General features: G+C 50.3%; 1 protein-coding gene across 1 annotated transcript; it reads right to left on the reverse strand.

Annotated features, from left to right (window-relative positions):
* Positions 1 to 582: 582 nt before the first annotated feature.
* NR2E3 (nuclear receptor subfamily 2 group E member 3) lies at positions 583 to 6,242 on the reverse strand. The gene is made up of 8 exons (XM_047074590.1): positions 6,135 to 6,242; positions 5,471 to 5,597; positions 5,191 to 5,294; positions 4,851 to 5,099; positions 4,556 to 4,731; positions 3,422 to 3,668; positions 3,055 to 3,160; positions 583 to 715 (listed from the first exon to the last, which is right to left on the reverse strand). Exons 1-8 carry the CDS (start codon positions 6,226 to 6,228, stop codon positions 583 to 585), a joined length of 1,236 nt encoding a protein of 411 aa, XP_046930546.1. The 5' UTR covers positions 6,229 to 6,242.
* Positions 6,243 to 22,988: the final 16,746 nt, after the last annotated feature.

The raw sequence follows: 22,988 nt of genomic DNA on the forward strand, positions 1-22,988 counted from the left end.
TTGTTCACTTTTTTATTGAGATTTAACATAATACAGTAAAGTACACAAATCTTAAGTGCATGGCTCAATTAATTTTTATGAATTAGTAGATTTGGGAAACCACCACCTGGGTCAAAATAAAAACCATTTCTAGCATGCCAAAAGGCTCCCCTGGGTCCTTTCGCAGCCACCCACCTCCCTCCCCCTGAGGTAAGTACTATTCCAGCTTCTGTCACCATCCGTTAGTCTTGCCTGTTCTTGAACTTTGTATAAGCAGAACCTGTGCCTGGAAGGGTTCTTCGGTTCCACTTTTATGTCTGTGAAATTCATCCATGTTGTCACATGTGTTGGTAGTTCACTCTTCTTTATTGCTGTTTTCCATTAAATGAATAGATCACGATTTATTAATCCATCCTATTGCCAAAATACAGTTTGGGGCTATTAGGAATAAAGCTGCTATGAATATTCTTATAATCTCTTTTAGTGGACATTTCTGCCCGGTACGTGTGTACCTACAGGTGGAATTGCCGAGTCACAGGGCAAATGTTTGGCTTTGGTAGATTGTTTTCCAAAGTAGCGGTGCCCATGGTAGTTCCACGTCTCTCAGTTTTTGAACATATCACAGAGGAGCTTCTCCATTGGAGTATTCCCTATGGTCTTGCGGAAAAAGAGGAGCTCAACCCGTTCAGAAGTGATAAACCTCAAGGATGGGAGGAGCAGGAGCAATTTCCCAAACCTGAACGGGAGAGAGAACAACATCAGTTTTATTGGCAGCTTCTGAGCACGAGTCATGGGGGCGGTCGCATAAGAAAGGGTGCGTGAATATTGTTTATTATGTGTAAAGATTGGAAAGTGAGGAGGAGTTATTTACATTAATACTATGTATGAATATATCAATCACATATATGATTATTATGATAGCTGTGGTCAATACTATAGATATTTGAGTAAGAATATAAATTCCCCTGTGTAAGCCCGTTAGGATGATAGAGTAGCCGTTAGTGAAAGTGTTCTGAAGTTGAAGCATCATTTTTGTGGTGAGATACTCCTCCAGAAGCAAAACAACTGCAGTTTTCAGTAAGAACCATTTGCCAGGGCGAGGGTCCCCAGTGCAAAGAAGGAAGGTGGATGGCGAAGCTCCACAAGACAGACGGGAGGGATCAGCAGGGTTCAGTGCCCAACATCAAGGAGGCCGCTCCAAAGTGGGGCAGCTCCACCCTCAACTCCCACCATGGAGGTCTGTGGGAGGCCTTCCCTCATGGGCCAGGTATCCGTGGGACTTGTTCTGCCCACCCAACCCGAGGGCTTCCTTTCTCTTGCGGGCGCCAAGTGGGTGGCACCCCGCAGTCCTGCCCCTCTCCCTTGCTCCTTCCCTTCTTGTTCATCTGAGTTGGGGAGTTTCAGGAAGAAGTAACTAGAAAGTCAAGTCGAGAAACTGTTTTTCAAACTGCAGGAATTCATCCCCTAGTGGGTCTGAAATTAAATTCAGTGGGTCACCACAAGCCTTAAAAAAAAAAAAAGAGAGAAACGGAAGAGAAATGGAGTAAATTACTGTCTGCAAAGTAAGTGCAGGTACTTTTCGGTGGGACTTTGTTTCAGTGTCTGTGTGTGGACTGGGTTGTGATGGGAACTGTATTTCTTCCTGCCTATTGCAGTTTCTAAAAACTGAAATACACGGACTTAGAGAACCGAAAACCTCTCTTTCACTTCTGTCTGTAGTTGATACTGAACTGCTAAGAGGTGACGTAGGAAATCTTAATCAGAATTGGAAATCTGACACCAACCCAATATGCCCGGACATCTCTGGGAGCTGATCCCAGTAGAAAGTCTGGGAGGGCTACTGGATGTGTTGAGTGTCTGGGATGACTGTGCTTAGGACACTCTGTCGCACCTTAGGAACAGCTGTTTCTCCCCATGCTCATAGGCAGCAGAAATCTTTCTGGACAACACCATATATATTCCTTGTATACTTTGACTCCTTTTAAAGGGAGGTTACCTCCTGACATCATTTCTCAGATCAGAGCTGATTTGAAGATGTTCATGTTCACCTAACTTCTTCAGAGACAGCCGCTGGGCACCCCAAAAGAATGCAGATAATAAGGTCTAAAATAGCCAGTAGATGCCTGGATGTCAAGTGGCCCAATCTATGCCGAGGCTCCACTGCATCTACTGGTGTTGGATGAACGTGGCCCCTGCCCCCACGCTCCCCCAGCCACGCTCTCAGCCTGGAGCTCCTGCCCCCAAACCCAGCCAGGGCCGGGCCATCATCCGTGCACGTGGCTTAGCCCAGTGCATCCTGACAAGATGTTACCCTGCAGCTCCAACAGACCTGGTCATGTTCCCTAAAAACTATCTCTGCCCGACGTCCCCTTTTATTTTTTGACACCCTCTTCTGCCCGATAGCACCTCTTCTCTGGCTCCAAGTCCGACCCATTCTGACTCCTAGAGGCTCCTGCCACTGTCCTCTCCCTTCCACTCCCTATGGCCACTTCTGGAGAGCAGGACCCCAGGGACTCCCCCGGATGAGGTCAGCGTGCACCGCCCTCCCCGATCATATTCTCTGTACTCACTCCGGCTCTGTGCACAACACCCTTCTGCTCAAACACATACGGTGGCTCCGTCTGCCCGCCAAATCACATATGGCCTTTGGCTGGCATTCAAGTCCTGGACAGCCTGGCCCCAGAGCACTGTTCTGGCCTAATCTCCCACCTCCTCACTTGGCAGCAACCTGGTACACCTTCCGAACTGGGCTCCTGTCCTAGATACCCACATAGATACATACATAGAGATACAGGTATCTGAACTTCAGTATCTGACTAGGGTGCTTCTCGTCTTCAGTGTGCTCACTGGGCGGGGGGGGGGGGGTTGGCATCCTTGGAAGGCAGCAACTTTGTCTTACGCTCATTTTGGTCCCTACTCCTGGGGCCTGGCACACAGTGGATGTTGGATTCGGGCCGGATGAACTCAGACCTTTGGGCCATCTGATCAGTGCAGCCCAGAGATGATGTCAAAGCGGTGGGGGGAGGGTGAAGAGGAGAAGGGACAGGTGGGCAGGGAGGCACGCGCTCAGGTCACCTCACAGGCTGGCTGGGGTGGTGCGCCTTGCTGTGCTGGCTCAACATCACTTGGGACTGGTCCTGCAAGGCCTCCACGTGCTCAGGATCCTTCAGGCCTCGAGTTTCTGGAGAGAAACAAGCATCGGCAGTGAGCTCCTCTCCCAGCCTGCCCTCCGGTCCCTCCGCCCCCACAGTCAACCAGGACCCTTAGGAGGGATGAGCCGGGCCCGTGCCTCTTTCCTCCTGCCCCCCAGGGAAGAAGCCTCTGCCCACCTGTGGCTATGTGGGGCCGTGGAAGCAGAGCGAGAGGCAGAAGGAAATCACTGGCATTGTCGTTCTTTGACCCCAACCGCCTTTCTTTAAGGCCTGGGCAAAGACTGGGCTACCTGGTTTGAAGAGGACCAGGGCCTTCATGCAGGCGAACTCCGTGGGGTCCACCGCCAGCGCTCGGAAGCGTGAGATGGTTTCTTGCAGCACGCGGCTCTCCGCGCTGGCCAGTGCCAAGCGGCCCTGGGAGCTGCCGGCAGCGGAGGCCTCAGGTGCGGCCAGCAGCGGGCAGCTGTCCAGAGGCAGGGACCACTGTATGGCTCCGAGGAGGAAGAGTTCACTCCATGCCTCTTCCAGCAGGATCACCTGTGCTCAAGAAGCAGCGAGTGTGATGACTGAGAAACGACCTGTCCGGCTCAGCCTGCAACCTCCGCCACCTTCTCTGGGGCCCTGGGAAAGGAAGGGCTGGTCCCGGATGCCCAGACCTTCTCCTGACCTCTGCCCGACACTGGCCAGGGGCCCAGAGTTCTAGGATTTGGTATGATCTGGCCCAGCTGCGTAGGCTCCAAGACACTATAGCCTCCACCCAGAGGCTCGGCTGGAACATTTGGGAAGTTCCGAGAGCCGAGGGAAGTTGGGCCGCCTCGGGGGCACACCCCACGGGCATCCCAAGTTGAGTGCGTTCAGCAGGCTCTGCCTGACTTCTGAGCCACCCCTTGCAAACCACTGGCCAAGGACTCAGACCCTCAGTGTGCCTCCCTTCCTGGGTTTATCGTGACGCCTCCACTTGCCCTTGAGACGCTCCCAGGGAAGTCCTACAGGTGAAGAGGTTAGGCGGAAACTGGAGCTCTGAGGTCAGAGGCACTCGTGCTCCTGGGGAGCCCAGAGTCACCCGCTCGCGCCGCTGACGGGAGGGCAGACTGCCCTGTCACACAGAGGGACTGTAGGACCTGAGGGTGTGTCTAGGGGGAGAGAGGACCCAGGGGGCCATAGGCATTGCCTTCAAATCCCTGGTCTCTTCGTCACCTCCTAGCTGCACGTCCCACCATCATCTCTGCCCAGAGATGTGAGCGCCCCCCAACGGTCACGTCCCTGAGACGCGTATCCCTGACCAACAGGGACCCAGAGACATGTGCCCCCACACCGTCACCACCATCCCCAGGTTTCAGGCCCCCCGCCCCCAACCATCGCTTGCACGACAGTGTATGTGCCCCCAACCCGGCTGACCCAAGTGCATCCCCTGACACGTGTACCTGGTCCCGGAAGGGCAGGTTGGAGAACACGGGCAGGTTCTTGGCCCACTTGACGGCCATAAAGAGAAGGCGAGCCGATGTCTCATGGATGCTGTCCAGGCCACACGGGGATGAGGAGGAGTATGGGGATGAGGGAAACTCGGGATCATTGCTGGTGACATCAATATTCTCATCGGCTGTTGGAGGAGGAGGCTGCTCTGTGGCAGGGGCAGGGGGCGCTCAGGGCCACAGGGGTGAGGCTAAAGCCTGCTGCGGCAGCACCCAGCAGCCAGCACCCAGCGGTCCCCCCACTTACCGTCCTCTGGCTCCAGCTTAGCACACGTTTCGGCCGTTATAAGGCTGGCCATGAAGTGGTGGTGACCTGGAGGTGTGAGGGCCCCGGGCCCCAGGGCTCTGGCTGCAGAAACAGGCGTGGGGCCCCGTGGACTGGGCCCTGCCGGGGCCAGGGGGGCCCCCAGGGGCTCCAGCCGGCGCTCCGGATCTGACTCCATGCTGGCCAGCCGGACCTGGGCTGTGCTTCGCGGCTGGCGTTCATTCTGCACAGCTGGGGAGGCAGGAAGGGTCAGGACCCCCCTTCAGTCTTGTGCCCCCGTCTCTGCTGTCATATAGCTCTCCGGGCCGGCTCCCCGACTCACCATCCTGGTTCATGCCCTCCTGCAAGCACTTCTTCAGCCGGCAGGCCTGGCACTGGTTCCGGTGGGCCTTGTCCACCGGGCACATCCCTGCCCCCACCTGGCACCTGCAGGAGGAGGCGAGCCCCAGGGTGTCAGTGCCCCACCCAGGCCCTGGACTTGGCTTTGGGACACGTTTCCCCCAGTCCCTTCATTCCTGGACATCCTCCACCCCTCCCCGGGGCCCCTCCCCGCCCCCCCCACAGGGCTCACCCCAGTGGGGGTCCTGCCCCACCCCCCTCACCGGTAGATGAGCCTCCGCCTCACGCTCCTCTTGAAGAAGCCACTGCAGCCGTTGCAGGCGTAGATGCCATAGTGCTTCCCGCTGCTGCTGTCACCACACACGCGACACTGGAGCGAGGGGCCCACGCCTGAGGGGCAGGGGCAGGGCTGGGTCACACCCCTCCCTCCCACCTTCTCTGGGAGCCCTCCCCGCCTCCTTCCCTTTCCGGTCCCCACCCACATTTAAACACACTAGCACTCTCTCCTCCTTTACCTACACACACCCCCCACCCCCCCAGCCAGCTTCTGCCCTCCCACCGCCTCCTCAGGGGGCCAGTTGGCTCCAAGAGCACGTTTCTCTGCCTCCGCTGCCCCGGCTCCCATCCCTTCTCTGCAGGTGACTTCAGGCTCTGGCATCCCACAGAAACGTTCCTGACCACATCCCTGGGAGCTCGGCTGCCACACCCCAAGGCTGCTTCTCCCTCTTTTCCCATCAGTTCAGCTGTCCCATCCCGACTCTGCTGACTGCCTCCCACCCCCCTCTTTCTAGGATTCTGGGTTTGCTGGCCTGTCCCCTCACTCTTGCCCACAGACCTTGGGGCTCTTTTTCGTGGTCTCTGCAAATCTCAGGTCCTCCACACTCCGCTCCCCCAAGGGCCCAGATGCTGCCTCCAGGAAAGCCATACCTGCCGGCTCCTCTCCCAGGCCCCATGTGCCTGGAGACTCCTTCCGGGAAGCAGCCGCAGTGGCTGGCACAGCTGCAGCCATGTTGGCGCTCATCCGCAGGCAGTGGGCCTGGTGCTAGCGGGTCCCCCGCTTCCTGCCTGAGGGAGGCCTCCTGAGGGGGCGCAGCCGTGCTCCCCCTCTTTCCACCTCTGTCCCTCTCTTGGTGCCCCCGTCTCTCTTCTATTTCGACTTCTCTGTCTCCCTGGCCCTGGTGGTCTCCCTCTGTCTTTGTCTCCCTCCCGAGTCTTTCCTCTCTGTTCTGTCTGTCTGAACTCAGGAGCTGCCCCAACTTCCCCTCACAGCAGCGGCTCTGGATCTAGGAGATTTCTCCCAGGGCAGCACTGGACGCAGCTTATGATCCTCTTAATCTTTACTGTCTCCACAGGGGATCAACCAGCCACACCTGCAGCGTCACCAAGGTGCCCGCTGAGCCGGTCGATCTTGCTGCCCCCACACCAGCCCCCAGGCTGCCCAGGGTCCCCTGGTCCCTTCCCCTCTGTGCCCTCAACCTGCTCGCCGTTCAATGCCAAATCTTGAAGGGAGGTGTGGACTCCAGGTCCCCTAGGACTTTAAACCTCTTGGAGCTGCTTGGCATGTGTCTGGGAGCAAGTGTGTGTCTGGGAGGTGTGTGTGCGTCTGTGTATCTGTGTGCCTCCGTGTGTGTGGCGCTCACTGTGGCTCCAGCCTTCCACCCTCATGGTTCCCACCCAAGCCCTCGATAAGGGACTGCTTACGGCCCAGAATTTGAGGGTCTCGGGCCCCCTAGAAGGGGGCTCTCCACACGTCCAGCACAGAGGTGGCTCCCATCACGCATGGGAATGGCTCTAATATAGGGTCTGAGGCTGGCCTAGAGGCAGGGAGGCCTGAGGCCCAAGGTGGAGAGTCTCCTTCAGGTCTGTGAGGAGCAGAAGAGGAACCGTAAACATTTTCCTCACCCTCCCGGGGAGCAGGGCCTGCAGGTTGGGAGGTGTGAGGACACAGCTCCTGAGCCTGGCAATGGCGTCTCGGGTGGCCTCTCCTCCTTTCCGACTTGGCCTCACGGTCCTAGGCAGGCTGGCCTCCCTGCTGTCCCCAGATCCAGGCTTCCCAGCTCGAGCCCAGTGTGGTTCTGAGGCGAGGAGATGGAAGGAGGGGTCTGCGCCTCTGTGAACCAAGCCTGGGGTTCAGAAGGAGCGTGGAGAGAGCCCAGACAGAGCCAGATGTAACCCCGGCTCCCGCACAGGCCAGCCATACGTCCCTGAGCGAGTGATCTAGGCTTTCTGAGCTTCAGATTCCTCGGCTGTGAAAATGTGACAAAACTACCTGTCTTGCAGTGTAGTGGGGAAACCAAGAGAATTCCCAACGTGTTTCAGTGCCTGGTACTCAATAAGAGCATAATAAATGATGGGGGCTGTTATTATTATGATTCTCTGAGGAGATCACAGAGCAATCCCCAGGAAATAGCCTTTCCTGTCCCCTGTCCCCACGTCCATTCTTGCCTCCTTCCTGGGATAGAGCAGAGAGCCCTGCATTGGTCTGGAGGGGACCACCCATCCTCAGCAGACCTGTTCACCTCTGGGACTTAGAGCCCAAGGGGAAGGGGGACAGTGAGAAGTTTCTGGAAGGATCATGGAGTGAAGGGGATGGGGGCGGGGGGGCGGGGCCCTTATGTATGTGGGGTTAACCCTCACTGTGACAGAGAAGCACTACTGGGGATTTGGGAAGTCAGCTCGAGGGGCTTTGCAGGGTAATCCGCTTTCCCAGGCCTCAGAAGATCGAGGCCACCAGGCCGAGGCCCCACACCTGACCTCCTCTGCCTCTGTGCTCACCTGCACCCACCCCTTCCTGGCAGGCAGCCCTCAGGGCCCTCTACTGCACAGTCCGAAGCTCCACCTGACCTCCAAAGCCACAGGCATCTCCCTTGAACTTGATTGACCAGTCTCTCCTTTGGAAAGCTTGTCTCTCCCACTCCGGAGCATGTCTTTACCATCGCCCTCCGACCCTGAATAGTCATCACTCAGGGCGCCCCAAAGCACGCCCCAGCCGACCTTTTCACCCTGTCCTTGGGTGATGATCTCGCATGCCTGTGCAGCTTGCACGACCCCTTCACACCTGCCTGGATCTGGGCCGGAGCTTCCACCCACAGACCCACTCAGAGTTCAGGTGTGGAGACCGACTCCACACGCCCCAACGGGCTCACACCCGGCTCGTCCACAGAGACGGTCACCGAAGGCCCTGGATTGAGGGCCTGCCCTGATCAGGCATGCGCAGGGAGGAAAGCACCCTAGGCTGAGCTGAGGACCTTTGACCATGGAGGTCGGGGCCAAGGAAGAGCCCCTGGGAAAATCAGGACAGCGTGGGGCGTGGGGGCCAGGGAAGGGGAGGATTCGAGGGTGGATGGATGGCCAAGTGTCCTGTGATGTTTTTGCACCGGCGCTAGTGAGAAGGAGACAGCGAGCAAGAAGAGTGCTTGCACAAATGCTTGCAATATCCTATCCAACGCTCACAGCAACCTTCAACCCAGAGGTGAGGAAACTGAGTCTCAGAGAGGTTAAGCAAACTGCTTCAGGCCACACAGCTGCAGAATGGTAGAGGAGCCTGGGGAAGGAGACAGGGCTCTCAAAGCGGTGTCAGGTCCCCACACTCCTGCTTTCCACCATGGTGCTCTCCAAGGAGACCGAGCGTCTCTTTGGCTTTAGCTGGTGCTCACGACGAGCGAGCGCTCTTCCCAGGAGAGGGAGAGCGGACCACCCTGGGCGGGAGAGAGACACTCCAGGGCCGGATCTTGTCCTCACCAACACTGATGAGCAATAATGACCAACCGCAGGTCATCTTTCTCTCCTCGGTCAGTCGATGGAAGATTCCAGGGATGGGGTTTGGAGCCTCAGGTCAGCCGGGCATGTGAATGACAAGGTGCTTAAAGGACACTGGCTCATTTTTAACTTGTCTTTGCTTTCCTCGTATTCCGGAGCGGGTATGTATTACTTAGAATGGAAAAAATAAATCCATCAGAATAAAAGATACTAGCAATGTTTGACTTGCCTGTTCTTAACACTGTGTTGACACCTCACATTATTTTGGTTTCGGGCTGGCTCCTCCGTCACCCTGGCCCTCCGTTCTTCGGGTTCTTTAGCGGGTCGGCCCCAGCCGGAGCCAGGACTGTGCTGGGGGAAGGGTGGGGGGAGGATGACAGCCCAGCGGGGCTGGGGGCAGGGGCTCTCTCCCGATTTGTGACCACCAGCTGCTGGGGCAGACGCCAAAGGATTACCCGGCCCAAAGCCTTGAATCTGCTGACGAAGCTGCTAGAGGCCACCTTATCACTAATACAATTATTCCCCCAGGGAACAGGTCAGCAACTTCCTTCTGACTCCCTGGAGGTCTGGGGCAGGTGGGGAGGGGGTGAATGGTAAAGGCTGCGGAACTGACTTTCCTCTGGCAGGTAAAGCCCCCCGCCCCAGCCTGTCTAGGGCCTGCCATACCCTGTGTCACTGAGAGATGACCCGGATGTAGTCAGGAGGACGAGTGGCTTCTGGGATGAGGTCTGGTGGGCTGGGCTGAACACCACGGTTCCAGGAGCCACGGGCTTCTGGTTTGGGGCAAGCTGCGCTCATGGCATTTGGTCCTGGGACCACGTTTCCTGGGAGTTTTCAAAAATTCTCTTTATTCCCCCACCCATGCGTCTTCATGACCTCAGAGAAGGGAAAGCTAGTGACGTGTTCACAGGCTCAGGAACTCAGGACGCCAGTTCCACTTCCAGGAAACTATCCCTTGGAAAATTTCACAGAGATTTAATTGTGGGGCTGTTCCCTGCAGCAACTGTCGTAAAACACCCCTCTGGAGACAACTGGCCGAATACAGTCTGCTCCATCCCGACAGCGGAATGCTGAGCAGCCTTTGCGGATGGTCACGTTTCTATATTCATTTCCATGGAAATATGCCCAGTGTTTCAACTTGAAAGCCAGCTACAAAACAGCATGCACCGTTTGATTTCATGTGTCTCGGGGGAATTTCTGGCCAAAGATCATGAGACTCCTTTCTCGGTGTTAGGACCTAAATTCGTCAATAGTTTCTTTTTCTAGAGCAGTGAGCGGAAGATTCAGGCCTTGGAGAGGCAGACACCAGCAGGAACGTTTGTCAACAAAGCCTCTTTCTTTCCTTTTCAAGATAACATTTAGAAATGATCAGATAGTTCTCCCAGCCTTTGGCTTGTGAAGTGCTTCTCCCAGAATCGTTTTAGAGGTCCGAGCAGAAGTAGAGAGGCTCCCTCTTCCGTCCCAGGGGAGCAGACAAAAGGCGGTCTGTCCAGGACGCGTCTGATCTGCAGCTCCAGCTAGGGGTGACCCCTTCCTCTGTCCCTGATGACCGGTAGTGGAGGACGCCTGTTTAAGTTCTCCCCCCGGCTGCTGTGAGAGGTGGGCTTCTCCCGTCTCTAGCAGAGCTATTATAAAGATGCCACAAGCAGAACTTCTCGCCACAAAACAGAAGTCTGGCTGTTTTGTTTGAATGTTTAATAATGAACATGTATTACAATTAGAAGCAAGGTAAAGCTCTTTTCATTAAAAGAAAAAAGGAATGGCTAATTTGAAATAAATACTAATACTACCACTAACGATAATTAATAACAATAGGAAGTACTTACGAAGAAATTGCTCAGCATTTCTATGTGTAAGAATGAAATGCTTCTCAGGCCCTCGATTTCGTTCCCTCATTGCTGGAGGGGAAGGTTAAAATCTTGAACAGCAGGTTGGGCCTGAGCCCTGCCTCGTCAGACAGCTACAGGTGGGTGCAGCCTGGCCCTGGAGGCGCCCTTTCTCTGTCTACACCTGCTTTAGCCCCATCCATGCTGTGCTGGGGAGGCACTGGAGGCTCCCTGCCCGGGCAGGGGCAACTGGGCTGGAGAGAGCTCTTGGAAAACCAGTACAAAAGTATTTTAAAAGTTTAACAAGAGGTAAAACCATACCGGTGTATTCTAGCTGACCGACTCCTGGTTCTAATATTTATCATCTCCGAGAAATGAAACAACCTAACACAGGGGTTTTCAACTTGGGCCGTATTGACATCTGAGCCAGAAAATTCTTTGTCGTGGGGGCTGTTCTGTGCGTTGTAGGGCATTTAGCAGCACCCCTGGCCTCTCCCCACTAGATGCCAGTGGCGTCCCCTTCTCCCCAGTTGAGACAATCAAAAATGTCTCCAGACATTGCCAAAAATGTCCCCCGAGGGGCAAACTTGTTCTTGGTTGAGAATCACTGGGTCTAAGCCATGTTATTTCCTGCTTTCCTGGAGACAGTTCGCCAAGTCTGTTTTTACAGATGCAGGAAGCACAGCCCAAGACAAATGTCCATGAGGAGCCCCAGGCCGTCGGGCCTGTAACATTATCTTCGGTATGCAGACTCAAGAACTATCTGGAAGGATGCTCAAAGTGTTGACAGAGGTTTCTCTGGAGGAGAATTTTACTATTTTATTTTCTTCTTTATATTTGTCTGTGTTGTTTGAATGTTTAATAATGAACATGTATTGTAAGTGTAATCAAGATAAGGCTTTTCGTGTTTTTAAAAGAGACCAGCTAATTTGAAATAAATATGACCTGTAATAATAACAAAAATGGGAACTCTTTATTAAGAAGTTGTTGTGTAGCAGCCAGAGTTCTAAGTGTTTTTATGTGTGAACTTTTTAAATCCTTCCAATAGCACCATCAGACCGATGTTATTGCTCTTGTCCTCTCGTTACAAAACAAGAATGACAGAGAGGTTTAGCGACTCATCTAATGTCACACAGCTAGTAGGAGATAGAGCTGGGATTCAAACCCAGGCAGATAAAGTGGTTATTTTAGGAGAATGTGTCTGCCCAAGGGTAAGGGGGAAAAAACAGGAATATCGTATTTCCAAAAAAAACCCCAAACAAACCCCAAAACAAAAACCACCCTCATACATTTAATAAAGAAAATCTCCTCCAAGACACATTCTGTCTCCAGGTAAGTTGAAAGAATAAAGTAGATATGCTGGGCTGTGGAAAGTCACTTTGAATTGGCACTTCTGTTCCCAGCTTTTCTATGGGATGCAGAGTCTTAGATTCAAACTATAATAAAAATCAAAGAGGAAAGTGAAAGAATTATTCTACAGGGAATGTCTTTTTTTTCTATGTTTGCTTTTAATGTGATGGCTGGGGGGGGGGGCGGGGAGGGCTTCACCAGGTATGACGACATGACTAGTAGTGCGCATGCGTGAAGGTGTGTGTGTGTGTGTGTGTGTGTGTGTGTGTGTGTATAGAATCCGGGCCTTCTGTGACAAAGGCAGGCTGAGATTTGCTACATGGACGCAAAGATGCTGTCTCTCCCCGTGTCTGTTGTGGTTTATTCTTGAGGTCCCAGACAACGTCATGACAGCCGCACAAACTTCTAGAAATTTCCCCCCAAATAACTCTTCAGACGAGCAGCTGTTCAAATGTAAACTTGGCACATTTTCCTTCTTGACTTTTGATATGGACGGAAGCTGTATTTTCTGACCTTAGCTATACTTATTAATTGGTGAAAATGCTAAATTGAGGTAATAAATATCCAGTGTCTCTCCACAGAGATGAAGGAGGTATTCTTTAGAATGGCATCATAGAAAATGCTTACGCTCCACGCAATTCTCCCTACGATGTCATGGTACAGGAGGGGTCCCGGAGTAACTGACCACTGCCCAACTTGTCAGCTGGGCCGCGAAGGTCTCCTGGGTCCCTGAACACAGCACATTCCCTCACAGCCCGTGGTCTGTGCATATGCTGTTCTGGCTCCCCAGTTATCTCCGAAGGGGTTTGAAAGACCTGCCCTTTAGCAGAATTTCTTACACAGACACTACAACGTGATATGTCAAGATGTTGCTTTCAGTCATCATGCATTGGAAATAGCTCAATATATATATTTTAATGTAACAAACTATGGCACTTTTCCAAAATGGCTCTTTGCCACTGGAAGGGGTTATATGGAAAAATGTTATGATGAAATAGCAAGCGACAAAATGCCACAAACACTAAGGCATTTGTGAACAGAACTAAGCTAGTTCTGCTAAGTCAGAGGCATTCTGGTTATTAAATTTAATATATTTAAATTTTTAATATAACATAGCATTTAATAGAAATTAGCATTATTTTACTGAGCTTTTATGTTGTCATACTGTTTCTTCAGCATGCTTATCTATTTATTTGATTGTCTATTTCCAAAGGTAATTTCTTTAAAAACATTTTTTTTAATGTTTATTTTTGAGAGAGAGAGAGAGAGTGAGTGGGGTGGGGCAGAGAGAGAGGGAGACACAGAATCCAAAGGAGGTTCCAGGCCCTGAGCTGTCAGCACAGAGCCCGATGCAGGGCTCGAACTCATGAACCATGAGATCATGATCTGAGCCAAAGTCGGACACTGAAGTGACTGAGCTACCCAGGCACCCTCAAAGGTAATTTCCAACTAAGGCTGTGATCTATCATTTTGTTCCCAGACACAATTTCAAGGTGAGATTTCTGAATAAGACACTGAAATTTAAAATAACTTTTCTGGAAGTCTGAACTTATTTCAAAAATAAAATGTTAAAAAACACATATGTTAAGGACTTGTTTTAAATGTAGCTTGTTATGACAGGGGTATCGTGCTTATGCTTAATGAAAAGTACCTTGGTCTGTTAGAAACTATCCCAAAGTATTTACTGGTGAAGTGATTCAATGTGTTGGGTTTGCTTTTTAAAAAATATAGCACAAAAATTTTGTTTCATAAACGAGTGAACGGAAGGAGGAAGTGTGTCAAGGCAGAACAACTAAAGTTGATGGTTGCTGATGTGGGAGATGGGTCCATGGTATTTCGTTGAACTATTATCTATAATTTTGTCTATGATGGACGTTTTATATAATAAAAAGTTAATTTAAAAACATACACACACATTTTTCAACACGAAAACTGAAACAAAAAAAATGTGGTTGATGGCTTTGGACATACCCTCCAGCCTAAATCTTTTTGCTTTCTCCCTTTGCTTCCACCGCTCCCACCCCAAATCTGTCTTCACTGACCCTTTCGATCTCGCTATGTAGTTTTGAGGAGCTAAGTTGAAGGGGGTGATGCCATAGAGGAAAATTCCAGGTGCTGGCTTTGGATGAGGTTGGCTATTACACGCATCAGCGCCCCCTCCTGGAAGGAGAAAAAGGCAGCGGTACCCTTGAGCTTTCTCACTGCGTCAGAGTGCCTGGCTTTAAAAAGAAAAAAATATTGGGGCACCTGGGTGGCTCAGTCGGCTGGGTGTCCAACTTCGGCTCAGGTCATGATCTCACTGCTCGTGAGTTCGAGCCCCGCATCGGGCTCTGTGCTAAGAGCTTGGAGCCTGGAGCCTCCTGCAGATTCTGTCTCTATCTCTGTGTACCTTCCTTGCTCGCTGTCTGTCTCTCAAAAAACAAACAAACAAACAAACAAACAAACATAAAAAATTAAAAATAAAAAAATATTATGGTGCAAGTTTGATTATTTATGTATTTATTATTAAATTTTTTCCAGCTTCGTTAAGGTATAACTGACATATAACATTATATATAAGTTTAAGGTGTACCACTGTTGATTTGATACACTTATGTCTTGTGAAATGGTTACCACAGTAGTGTTAATGCCTCCATCACCTCACATAAGGACCACTGCTTTTCTGTGATGAGAACATTTGAGATCTATTCTCCTGGTCTTATAACTGGAGGTTTGTACCCGTTGACCAACATCTACCCTCTCCCTCGTCCTCTAGCTGACCCTTCCTCACACTTTGAGACACAGCTCCAATCCTCTTCTCAGACCAGACTCTCTAACATCTCTCCCCACGTCCCAGTCACAATCAGAAATAAGGAGAGCTTGGGTGGCTTTGTCGGTTGAGTGTCTGACTCTTGGTTTCAGCTCAGGTCATGGTCGTGGGATCAACGATCCTAGGGTTGTGAGGTCAAGCCCCACGTTGGGCTGAGCATGGGGCCTGCTTAAGATTCTCCCCACCCTTCCTCTGAAGTAAATATATTTTAAAAAAAGAGAGAGAGAGAGAAAAAAGAGAAACTATTCTAGTCATCTATTTGTTCAATTAGTGTCTGTCTTCTTCAACCAGAATGTAAGTTTTATGAGACCAGAAATCTCGTCTATCTTGCTTAAGGGTTTGACACATGGAAGGAGTCTGATAATTATCTGCTGAACGGCCGACCGGATGCATCAGTGAAAACTTCCCCTATCTCTCTGGCAGAGTTTGCTGTTCCTTTCAGGTATAGGACAATGGTTTTCAAAGTGTGCTGAGTAAAGGGGCTGGCAAGGGTGAGCCCTTCTGTGACTTCAACCAGAACACCTCCAGATTTGTGTCTTATAATTGGTAGAAATTAGTTTGAAGAAAGGTTTCTTCCTAAAAAGTGACCAGAGGATTGCAAGTAACCTCAGGTAAGATACTCTGTTAGCTGTGTGGCCTTGGACAAGCCTCTTAACTTCTCTGGGCTGTTATAATAAAGCAATAGCGGTGTTCATAAACCTTACCTGTTTGCAGACAGGAAACTGAATTAGAACACTTTTCAAGTCCTCTCCCAGATCCGCGATGGTAGCAGTAGTCAAAATATTAAGAGGCAGCTTGAGCTACTTGCAATAACCAGAAAGGCCACAAGATGGAGGTGTTACTCCATGAGAAAAGCTCTTCCTGCTCCCTGGAATGTTTCACTTCCCAAATTCTAGCAGGAGCGAGAGATTTGGGAATTTCTCCTTTGAAATTACAGAAAAGAAGAAAAAACAATCATTAGCACTCTCAACTTCAGGCAGAGGATTTAAAATCTTTTAGCGATGAATCCTGGCAGAGTTACCCAGTGTGGAATGCAAAGTTTTGTTCTACCAAAGCATCCAAGAGGCGCTTCTGCGATGGAGGAATGAGCTAAATTTGGTTCCTCTGTGTTTTAGAGGCAATCGCCTCAAGGGCCAAATTACCAGAGTCTGGGGATTACCAGAGTCTGGGAGGCACTGAGCAGGAAGGACATTTTCTGCATTAAGGTTTCAGCAGGAATCTTCCTCGTGTCATGCCGTATTGGTAGGAAAACAAAGGGTGACAGCACCAGATTAGGCAAAAATACAGTTGATCCAAGAGGACACGTCTCACTCAGCAGACCTTTGGGGCGGAGGCGGGATGATGCGGAGGAGACTAGCGTGTTGACTGCTTGCTGCCGTGGAGACAGGGAAGCTGGAAGGGTGCTCAGAACAGGTTTGGAAGAAGGCGATGACTGACATCCCCTGGGAGAGGGTCTGCTCGAGAATGAAGAGTAGAAGTGAGCCTGTAGATCTGCCTGTTGTTTCCCCCAGAATGTGGTCATCAGAATAAATGAGCTGAACATTCCTGAATCCAGGCCGGACCCACCTGTCAGGCCTGCTTGTGGATGGAGGAGGCTTGGTGACCTTCATGCGGAGACCTGGGCGCGTCTGCTACCTTGCCGGCTCTCCCACGTGCCTCCTGTAGCTGGGGAGCACCCCCTCCCCACCCCCCCCCCCCACCTTCCTGAGGGCCCGGCCAGAGAAGGAGCACCAAGGCTGCTTGGAGTCACCCCAACCTCCAGGCTGCTTGCACTCAAGTAACGTGCAGAGAGCTTTTTATTTTATTTTAAAAATGTTTATTTATTTAGGGGCTCCTGGGTGGCTCAGTCGGTTAAGCAGCCGACTTCGGCTCAGGTCATGATCTCGCAGTCCGTGGGTTCGAGCCCCGCGTCAGGCTCTCTGCTGACAGCTCAGAGCCTGGAGCCTGTTTCAGATTCTGTGTCTCCCTCTCTCTGACCCTCCCCTGTTCATGCTCTGTCTCTTCCTGTCTCAAAAAATAAATAAACATTAAAAAAAATTTTTTTTAATGTTTATTTATTTATTTTGAGAGAGAGTGTGAGCAGGAGAGGGGCAGAGAGAGAAAGAGACAGGAGAGAGACCGCCAAGAGAGAGCCCCAACACAGGGCTCGATCCCACAAACCATGAGATCACGACCAGAGCTGAAATCAAGAGTGGGACGCCTCACCGACTAAGCCACCCAGCAGCCCGTAGACAACTTTTCAAAGGAACGTCATTGTTTCCCTAACCTCCAGTGTTAGGTGTGTTAGGTATTTGATTCATTAAATAACCTCATGTTTTATTATAATGCTATTAAAATTGAACTAAGTGGAAGGATAGAACTCTTAACTGTATAATCAAAATGAAACTGCTAATTAAGTGAAAACACTGTTGCGAGCACACAGAATTAAAAGCAACAACACGGATGGGACGGATGATGCTTTGCTGGGACCCAGCGGCCACTCAGGACGTAGAAAGAGGAACCAAGTGTATGATGGAGATTCTTTTGGGTTCGACGTGGCTTGTCCAAGGAACTCGCTGCACTGCTGCGGGTCTTTTGCCTCAAATGGCAGGTGTTTGACACACTCTGGCCTTTGCTTTGTGGACATCCACTCTTTCACACCAAATATGACCCCTTATTAGCTCTGCTCGTGACAATTAAAGCAATAGCACCTGGTCCCAGTGCTGGACCCAATGGCAGTGTTGGACTGGAGGGAGTCAATCAGACGATGGAGTATTTGTACGTGCCTATTTTTTTATTATTAATTTTTTTAATGTTTATTTATTTTTGAGACAGAGAGAGTGTGGATGGCGGGAGGGGCAGAGAGAGGGAGACAGAATGTGGAGCAGGCTCCAGGCTCTGAGCTGTCAGCACAGAGCCTGATGCTGGGCTCGAACTCACGAACCGTGAGATCATGACCTGAGCTGAAGTCCGACGCTCAACCGACTGAGCCACCCAGGTGCCCCTGTACGTGCCTGTTTTTGAAAGATTATTATTAACATAAAAACACAAAATGAAAAAAATTACTATTGGAAACACCCCTGAAAAAAAACAACCACCCTTTAATTAAGTTCTCTCCCCAGGATGAATTCCCAGTCATGGGATTAAGTGAAAGGGTGTGGTCAGCTGTTGTGGCTCTTGTTACATGGTGTCAGTGGACTTCCTTAAATCAACATTTGCAGTGAAATGGTGTTTCTCAGCTTGCCTCAGAGGCTGATGGTTTAACCCAGGAAAATAAGCGTTTGGGGCACAGTTAACGCACATGCACAGCTCGTGTCAGGCTGGGGACCTCACTCGAACCCCGTCACTCCTCCCCACAAATGCCTGATTGGCTTCTTCTCTCACCCAGGGTGAAACCAAAGTCTTCCGCAGGCCCCCAGGGCACCTGACCTCATCTCCTGCTCCCCAAGTTCTCCCACTGCCTGCTTTGTGCTCTCCTGGAGGCAGAGCTCTTGCACGTTCCTCTGCCTGGACCATCCTTACCCAGGAAGCCACGCGGTGGGCTGGCTCCTGCACCCCCTAACCATCCCGTTTAAAATTGTACGTCCCGCCCATCCCTCCCGCTCCCCATCCATCTTCCCAGCTTTGCTGACATATTACTGACATGCCACACATCAGTTGCCTGTTGACGTCTTTTTTCTGCCTCCCCCATGAGCACGTAACCTCTCTGAGGTCTTATTCCACTTGGTATACTGCTACGTATTCAGCCCCTAGCAGAGTATCAGGCAAAGAGTAGGTGCTCAATAAACATTTGTTGAATGAGTGAATGAATGACTGTCATGACTGGGGAGGCATAAAGGCAGGTGATAGAAAGTTAATTTCACAAAAATGAACTATTGGGACCTCATCAAAATAAAAATCTGCACAGTGAAGGAAACAATCAGCAAAACTAAAAGGCAACGGACAGAATGGGAGAAGATATTTGCAAATGACATATCAGATGAAGGGTTAGTATCCAAAATCTACAAAGAACTTATCAAACCCAACACCCAAAAAACAAATAATCCAGTGAAGAAATGGGCAAAAGACTGGAATAGACTCTTTTCCAAAGAAGACATCCAGATGGCCAACCAACACATGAAAAAATGCTCAACATCACTTATTATCCAGGAAATAGACATCAAAACCACCATGAGATATCCCCTCACACCTGTCAGAATGGCTAACATCAACAACTCAGGCGACAACAGATGTTGGCGAGGATGCAGAGAAAGAGGATCTCTTTTGCACTGTTGGCGGGAATGCAAGCTGGTGCAGCCACTCTGGAAGACAGGATGGAGGTTCCTCAAAAAACTAAAAATAGAACTACCCTAAGACCCAGCAATTGCACTACTAGGCATTTATCCAAGGGATACAGGTGTGCTGTTTCGAAGGGACACATGCACCCCCATGTTTATAGCAGCACTATCAACAATAGCCAAAGTATGGAAAGAGCCCAAATGTCCATCGATGGATGAATGCATAAAGGTTCTTTTATCCAGAAGATGTGGTGTGTGTATATATATATATATATATATATATATACACACACACACAATGGAGTATTACTCGGCAATCAAAAAGAATGAAATCTTGCCATTTGCAACTAGTGGATGGAACTAGAGGGTATTATGCTAAGCAAAATTAGTCAGAGAAAGACAAATATCATATGACTTCACTCATATGAGGACTTTAAGAGACAAAACAGATGAACATAAGGGAAGGGAAACAAAAATAATATAAAAACAGGGAGGGGGACAAAACAGAAGAGACTCGTAAATATGGAGAACAAACAGAGGGTTACTGGAGGGGTTGTGGGAGGGGGGATGGGCTAAATGAGGAAGGGGCACTAAGGAATCTACCCCTGAAATCACTGTTGCACTACATGCTAACTAACTTGGATGTAAATTAAAAGAATAAAATAAAATTAAAATTAAAAAAAAAAAGTGAACTTCAGGGCGCCTGGGTGGCCCAGTTGGTTGAGCATCCGGCTCTTGATTTCAGTTCAGGTCATGATCCCAGGGTCATGGAATCGAGCTTTGCTTTGGGTTCCACACGGAGTGTGGAGCCTGCTTCAGATTCTTTCTCCCTTTCTCCCTCTGCTCCTCTCCCCCTCTCATGTGTTCTCTCTCTCTCTCTCTCTCAAATAAAAAAAAAAAAAGTGAATTCCAAGGGAGAATGCCTGAGCTCTGAGGTCAGGAACAGGTTGAGGGGTCTGCCTATGTCCCTTCCCTTCAATCTGGGAAGGCCTGTGGCAGGCTTTAACCAACAGAAAGAGGCAGGAGTGATGCCTAGCACTTCCAAGTCCAGGCCTTAAGAGACCCGGCAGCTTTCTCTTTCTCTTGCAGTGTCTTCCTTCTCCACCTGCCACGTTCGAGAAGCCCAAGTCCCTGTGGACATCACCCGGAGAAGGAGCCGTCCTCAGTGGGCCCTGAATTCCTGACCCACGGAATTGTGAGAAATAAGAAAATAGTTGCTGTTCGAAGCCACTGAGTTTTGGGGGTAGTCTGTTACACGGCAACAGATAAGACAAACAGGGTCATTACCTGAGAGTGTAAATTGGGTGTGAGGGGCGCCAGAGTCCGAGCTCACGTGAGCCGCGGGGCAAAGATGACAGAAGTCAGGCCCCTCCGGGACTCAGGTGAGGAGCCAAGAATTCTGTCTTGACTGGGTGAGAGTAGAGGCTGATTGAGGGTGTCGAGTTCAGGTCGATTTGATCTTTTGTGTCTCACTGCTGTGCCCCTCCGACCCTGGCTGGCCTCCAAACAGGACTGACTCTGGGCTTAGAAAAACAAATGTTTGGAATCCACTCGGGAAAGCAGGACAGAGAAGTAGAAGTGCTTCCTTGGAGGCAATGGTGTGTGTGTGTGTGTGTGTGTGTCTTTGTGTGTAACTGTCAGAGAAGCATGTCCCCGGGCTCTCCACCTGGAGCCGGAGAATCTTTGTGAAGCCACGGTCATCAGCAACAACCTCTGTGACGCACACCACACGCTCAGGGAGGAAGTTCTGGCCCACGTTTAGTTTTAAAGGGACTTTCGTCTCGCAGATGCGTTTATGCAATTCTTGCGGAGGGACAGTGCCACGCGGAGGAACAAGCACAAACAATGAAGGTTAGATGGACCTGGGTTCGAATTCCTCAGCCACCAGGAGCTGTGTGACGGTGAGTAAATTTCCTAAACTGGTGAGACCTGGCTTCCCCAGCTGTAAAATGGAGAGAATAGTACCCAGCTGTCAGGATGGCTCCACATATTAAATACTGCCACGCAGAGGAGGCTGTTGCATCCACACGACTCCTGAAACAGAATGTTACGGGCACCAGTGACAGTCACAACAAAGTTTGTTACGAGAGGCAAGGCCGACCGATCGGGACCAACACTCTTGGTGAGAGTGCGGCCCCGCACAGCCGGGGTACAGAGTTTTCATGGCCGATCACATCGTTTTATCATAATCTGGGAACAGAACAGAGAAACAGTTCCCAGAGGAGTCAGAAACAGTTGCTGGATGGGGTGATTATTTTAGACTTTCTGCCGCTAAGTTGCAACCAGTGGATCTCCTTGACCTTGCCTCTGATGCTCTTTTTTTTTGAGCTTTTGTTTCCTTCATTGGTGAAGCCTGATTTACAAGAGTATGAAGCATAATTTACAAGAGTAAAGCAAGGCTGTTATCTCTTGACCTTCAGTGTCAGAACAAAGCTGTTATTTTTCAAGCTGCACGTTAGCCTTACGCTACAACTTAACCCTTACAAGGCTAAGCGTGAGTTCCCTGCCAGTTATTAAGTAGAGCCTGCACAGTAATACCCGTTACGGCTCTTAGAAAGCTGAGAGCCAAATCTGAGTCCGTTTATTTGCAGCTCGTTGCAGAAGCCTGGCCGCATCCACTCCGTCCGAACCCTGTGGGCGCCTCCCTATCTGCAAATGTTCCAGGTTGCACAGCATTTTGTAAAGTCCACGGGACTGATGTATCCCCAGTGTCCAAAGCAGTGCTTGGCGCACAGTGTGTGCTCAGGAAGTACTTGTTGAATAAACGAGATGGACAGCCTAAGTCCATTTGAAGGAGTAGCCCTCTAACAGGCCAGAGATGAGCCGAGGCTGTGTGTTTGAACTTCCATCACTACGGTCTGGAAGTCGGCACTCGCTAAGTGCGGACATCATTGGTGACCTCATCCATGTTTGGCCCCTCCTGCATCTCTGCTCACAGAATCGCAATTGTGCCCAGAGCAGCGGTGTGTCCAGCCCCCGGTGGTGGATCCTGACTGGTCCACACTAGTCATGATGACCCTTCATCTTCCCAGCCTCCTTTGTGGCTAGGAATGGCCATGGAGACTGTTTTGGCCAATGAGACCAAAGTGGAAGCCTATTGGTTATGGGAAGGGTTTCTGGGAAAGTGTTAGCTTTCTTGGTAGATGGAGGCCAATGCAATTGCACCTGTCCTTCCTCCTTCCTCCGCTGAAGGTGGATGTGATTGCTGGAGCAGGAGAAGCTGTCTTGTAACCATGAGCAAGAGGCATAGAGAATTGCAAAGAAGCTCTGAAACTTTTTATAACTTCTTGTTATAAAACAAAAACAATTCCCCAAGTCAGTATAGTCAGGTTTTCTTTTACATGTGGCCAAAGAATGCCCAAATGATACAAAGGTTGTCTGGTTGAAAAAACTGAGTCATGTATGACACATGAGCACAAAGGCTTAAAAGTTTCAGAGCCCTTACATGTCCTTGATTGAAGGGGTAAACTGGTAGATTAAGTCCAAGAAACTGAATTTTATAGAAGACTTTTATAAAGAGTGTCAGGAGTCATGTGCTCAGCTTGTCAATAAAAACAAGAAAATCTGCAACTTTCTTAAAGTGTTAGATTGCCTCATTTTCTAATCAAGAGCTTTCCCCAGGAACTTGTTAGAAATACAGAATCCCACCCAGCCTTCGCCGTCTCAGAATCCTAAATTTAACAAGAGCTCAGGTGATGCAAACACACGTTAAAGAGGGAGATGCGCTATTCTTGGGGGTTCTCGGCCCAAGCTAGAATTTCTTGCGAATGCCTTAAACCCA

The sequence above is a fragment of the Lynx rufus genome, unplaced genomic scaffold, assembly GCF_022079265.1.
Source record: "Lynx rufus isolate CCGP_SWC_20201006 ecotype Redwood Valley unplaced genomic scaffold, mLynRuf1.p SCAF_13, whole genome shotgun sequence".
NCBI lineage: Eukaryota > Metazoa > Chordata > Mammalia > Carnivora > Felidae > Lynx > Lynx rufus.

Coding starts and splice junctions, on each gene's coding strand:
- NR2E3 (XM_047074590.1), bottom strand. CDS start 6,228: ATGAGCGCCAACATGGCTGCAGCTGTGCCAGCCACTGCGGCTGCTTCC. Junction 5,598..6,134: donor CCTGGGAGAGGAGCCGGCAG/GTATGGCTTTCC, acceptor CCTGCCCCTCAG/GCGTGGGCCCCTCGCTCCAG. Junction 3,669..4,555: donor ACCTGCCCTTCCGGGACCAG/GTACACGTGTCA, acceptor TCTTGAGCACAG/GTGATCCTGCTGGAAGAGGC.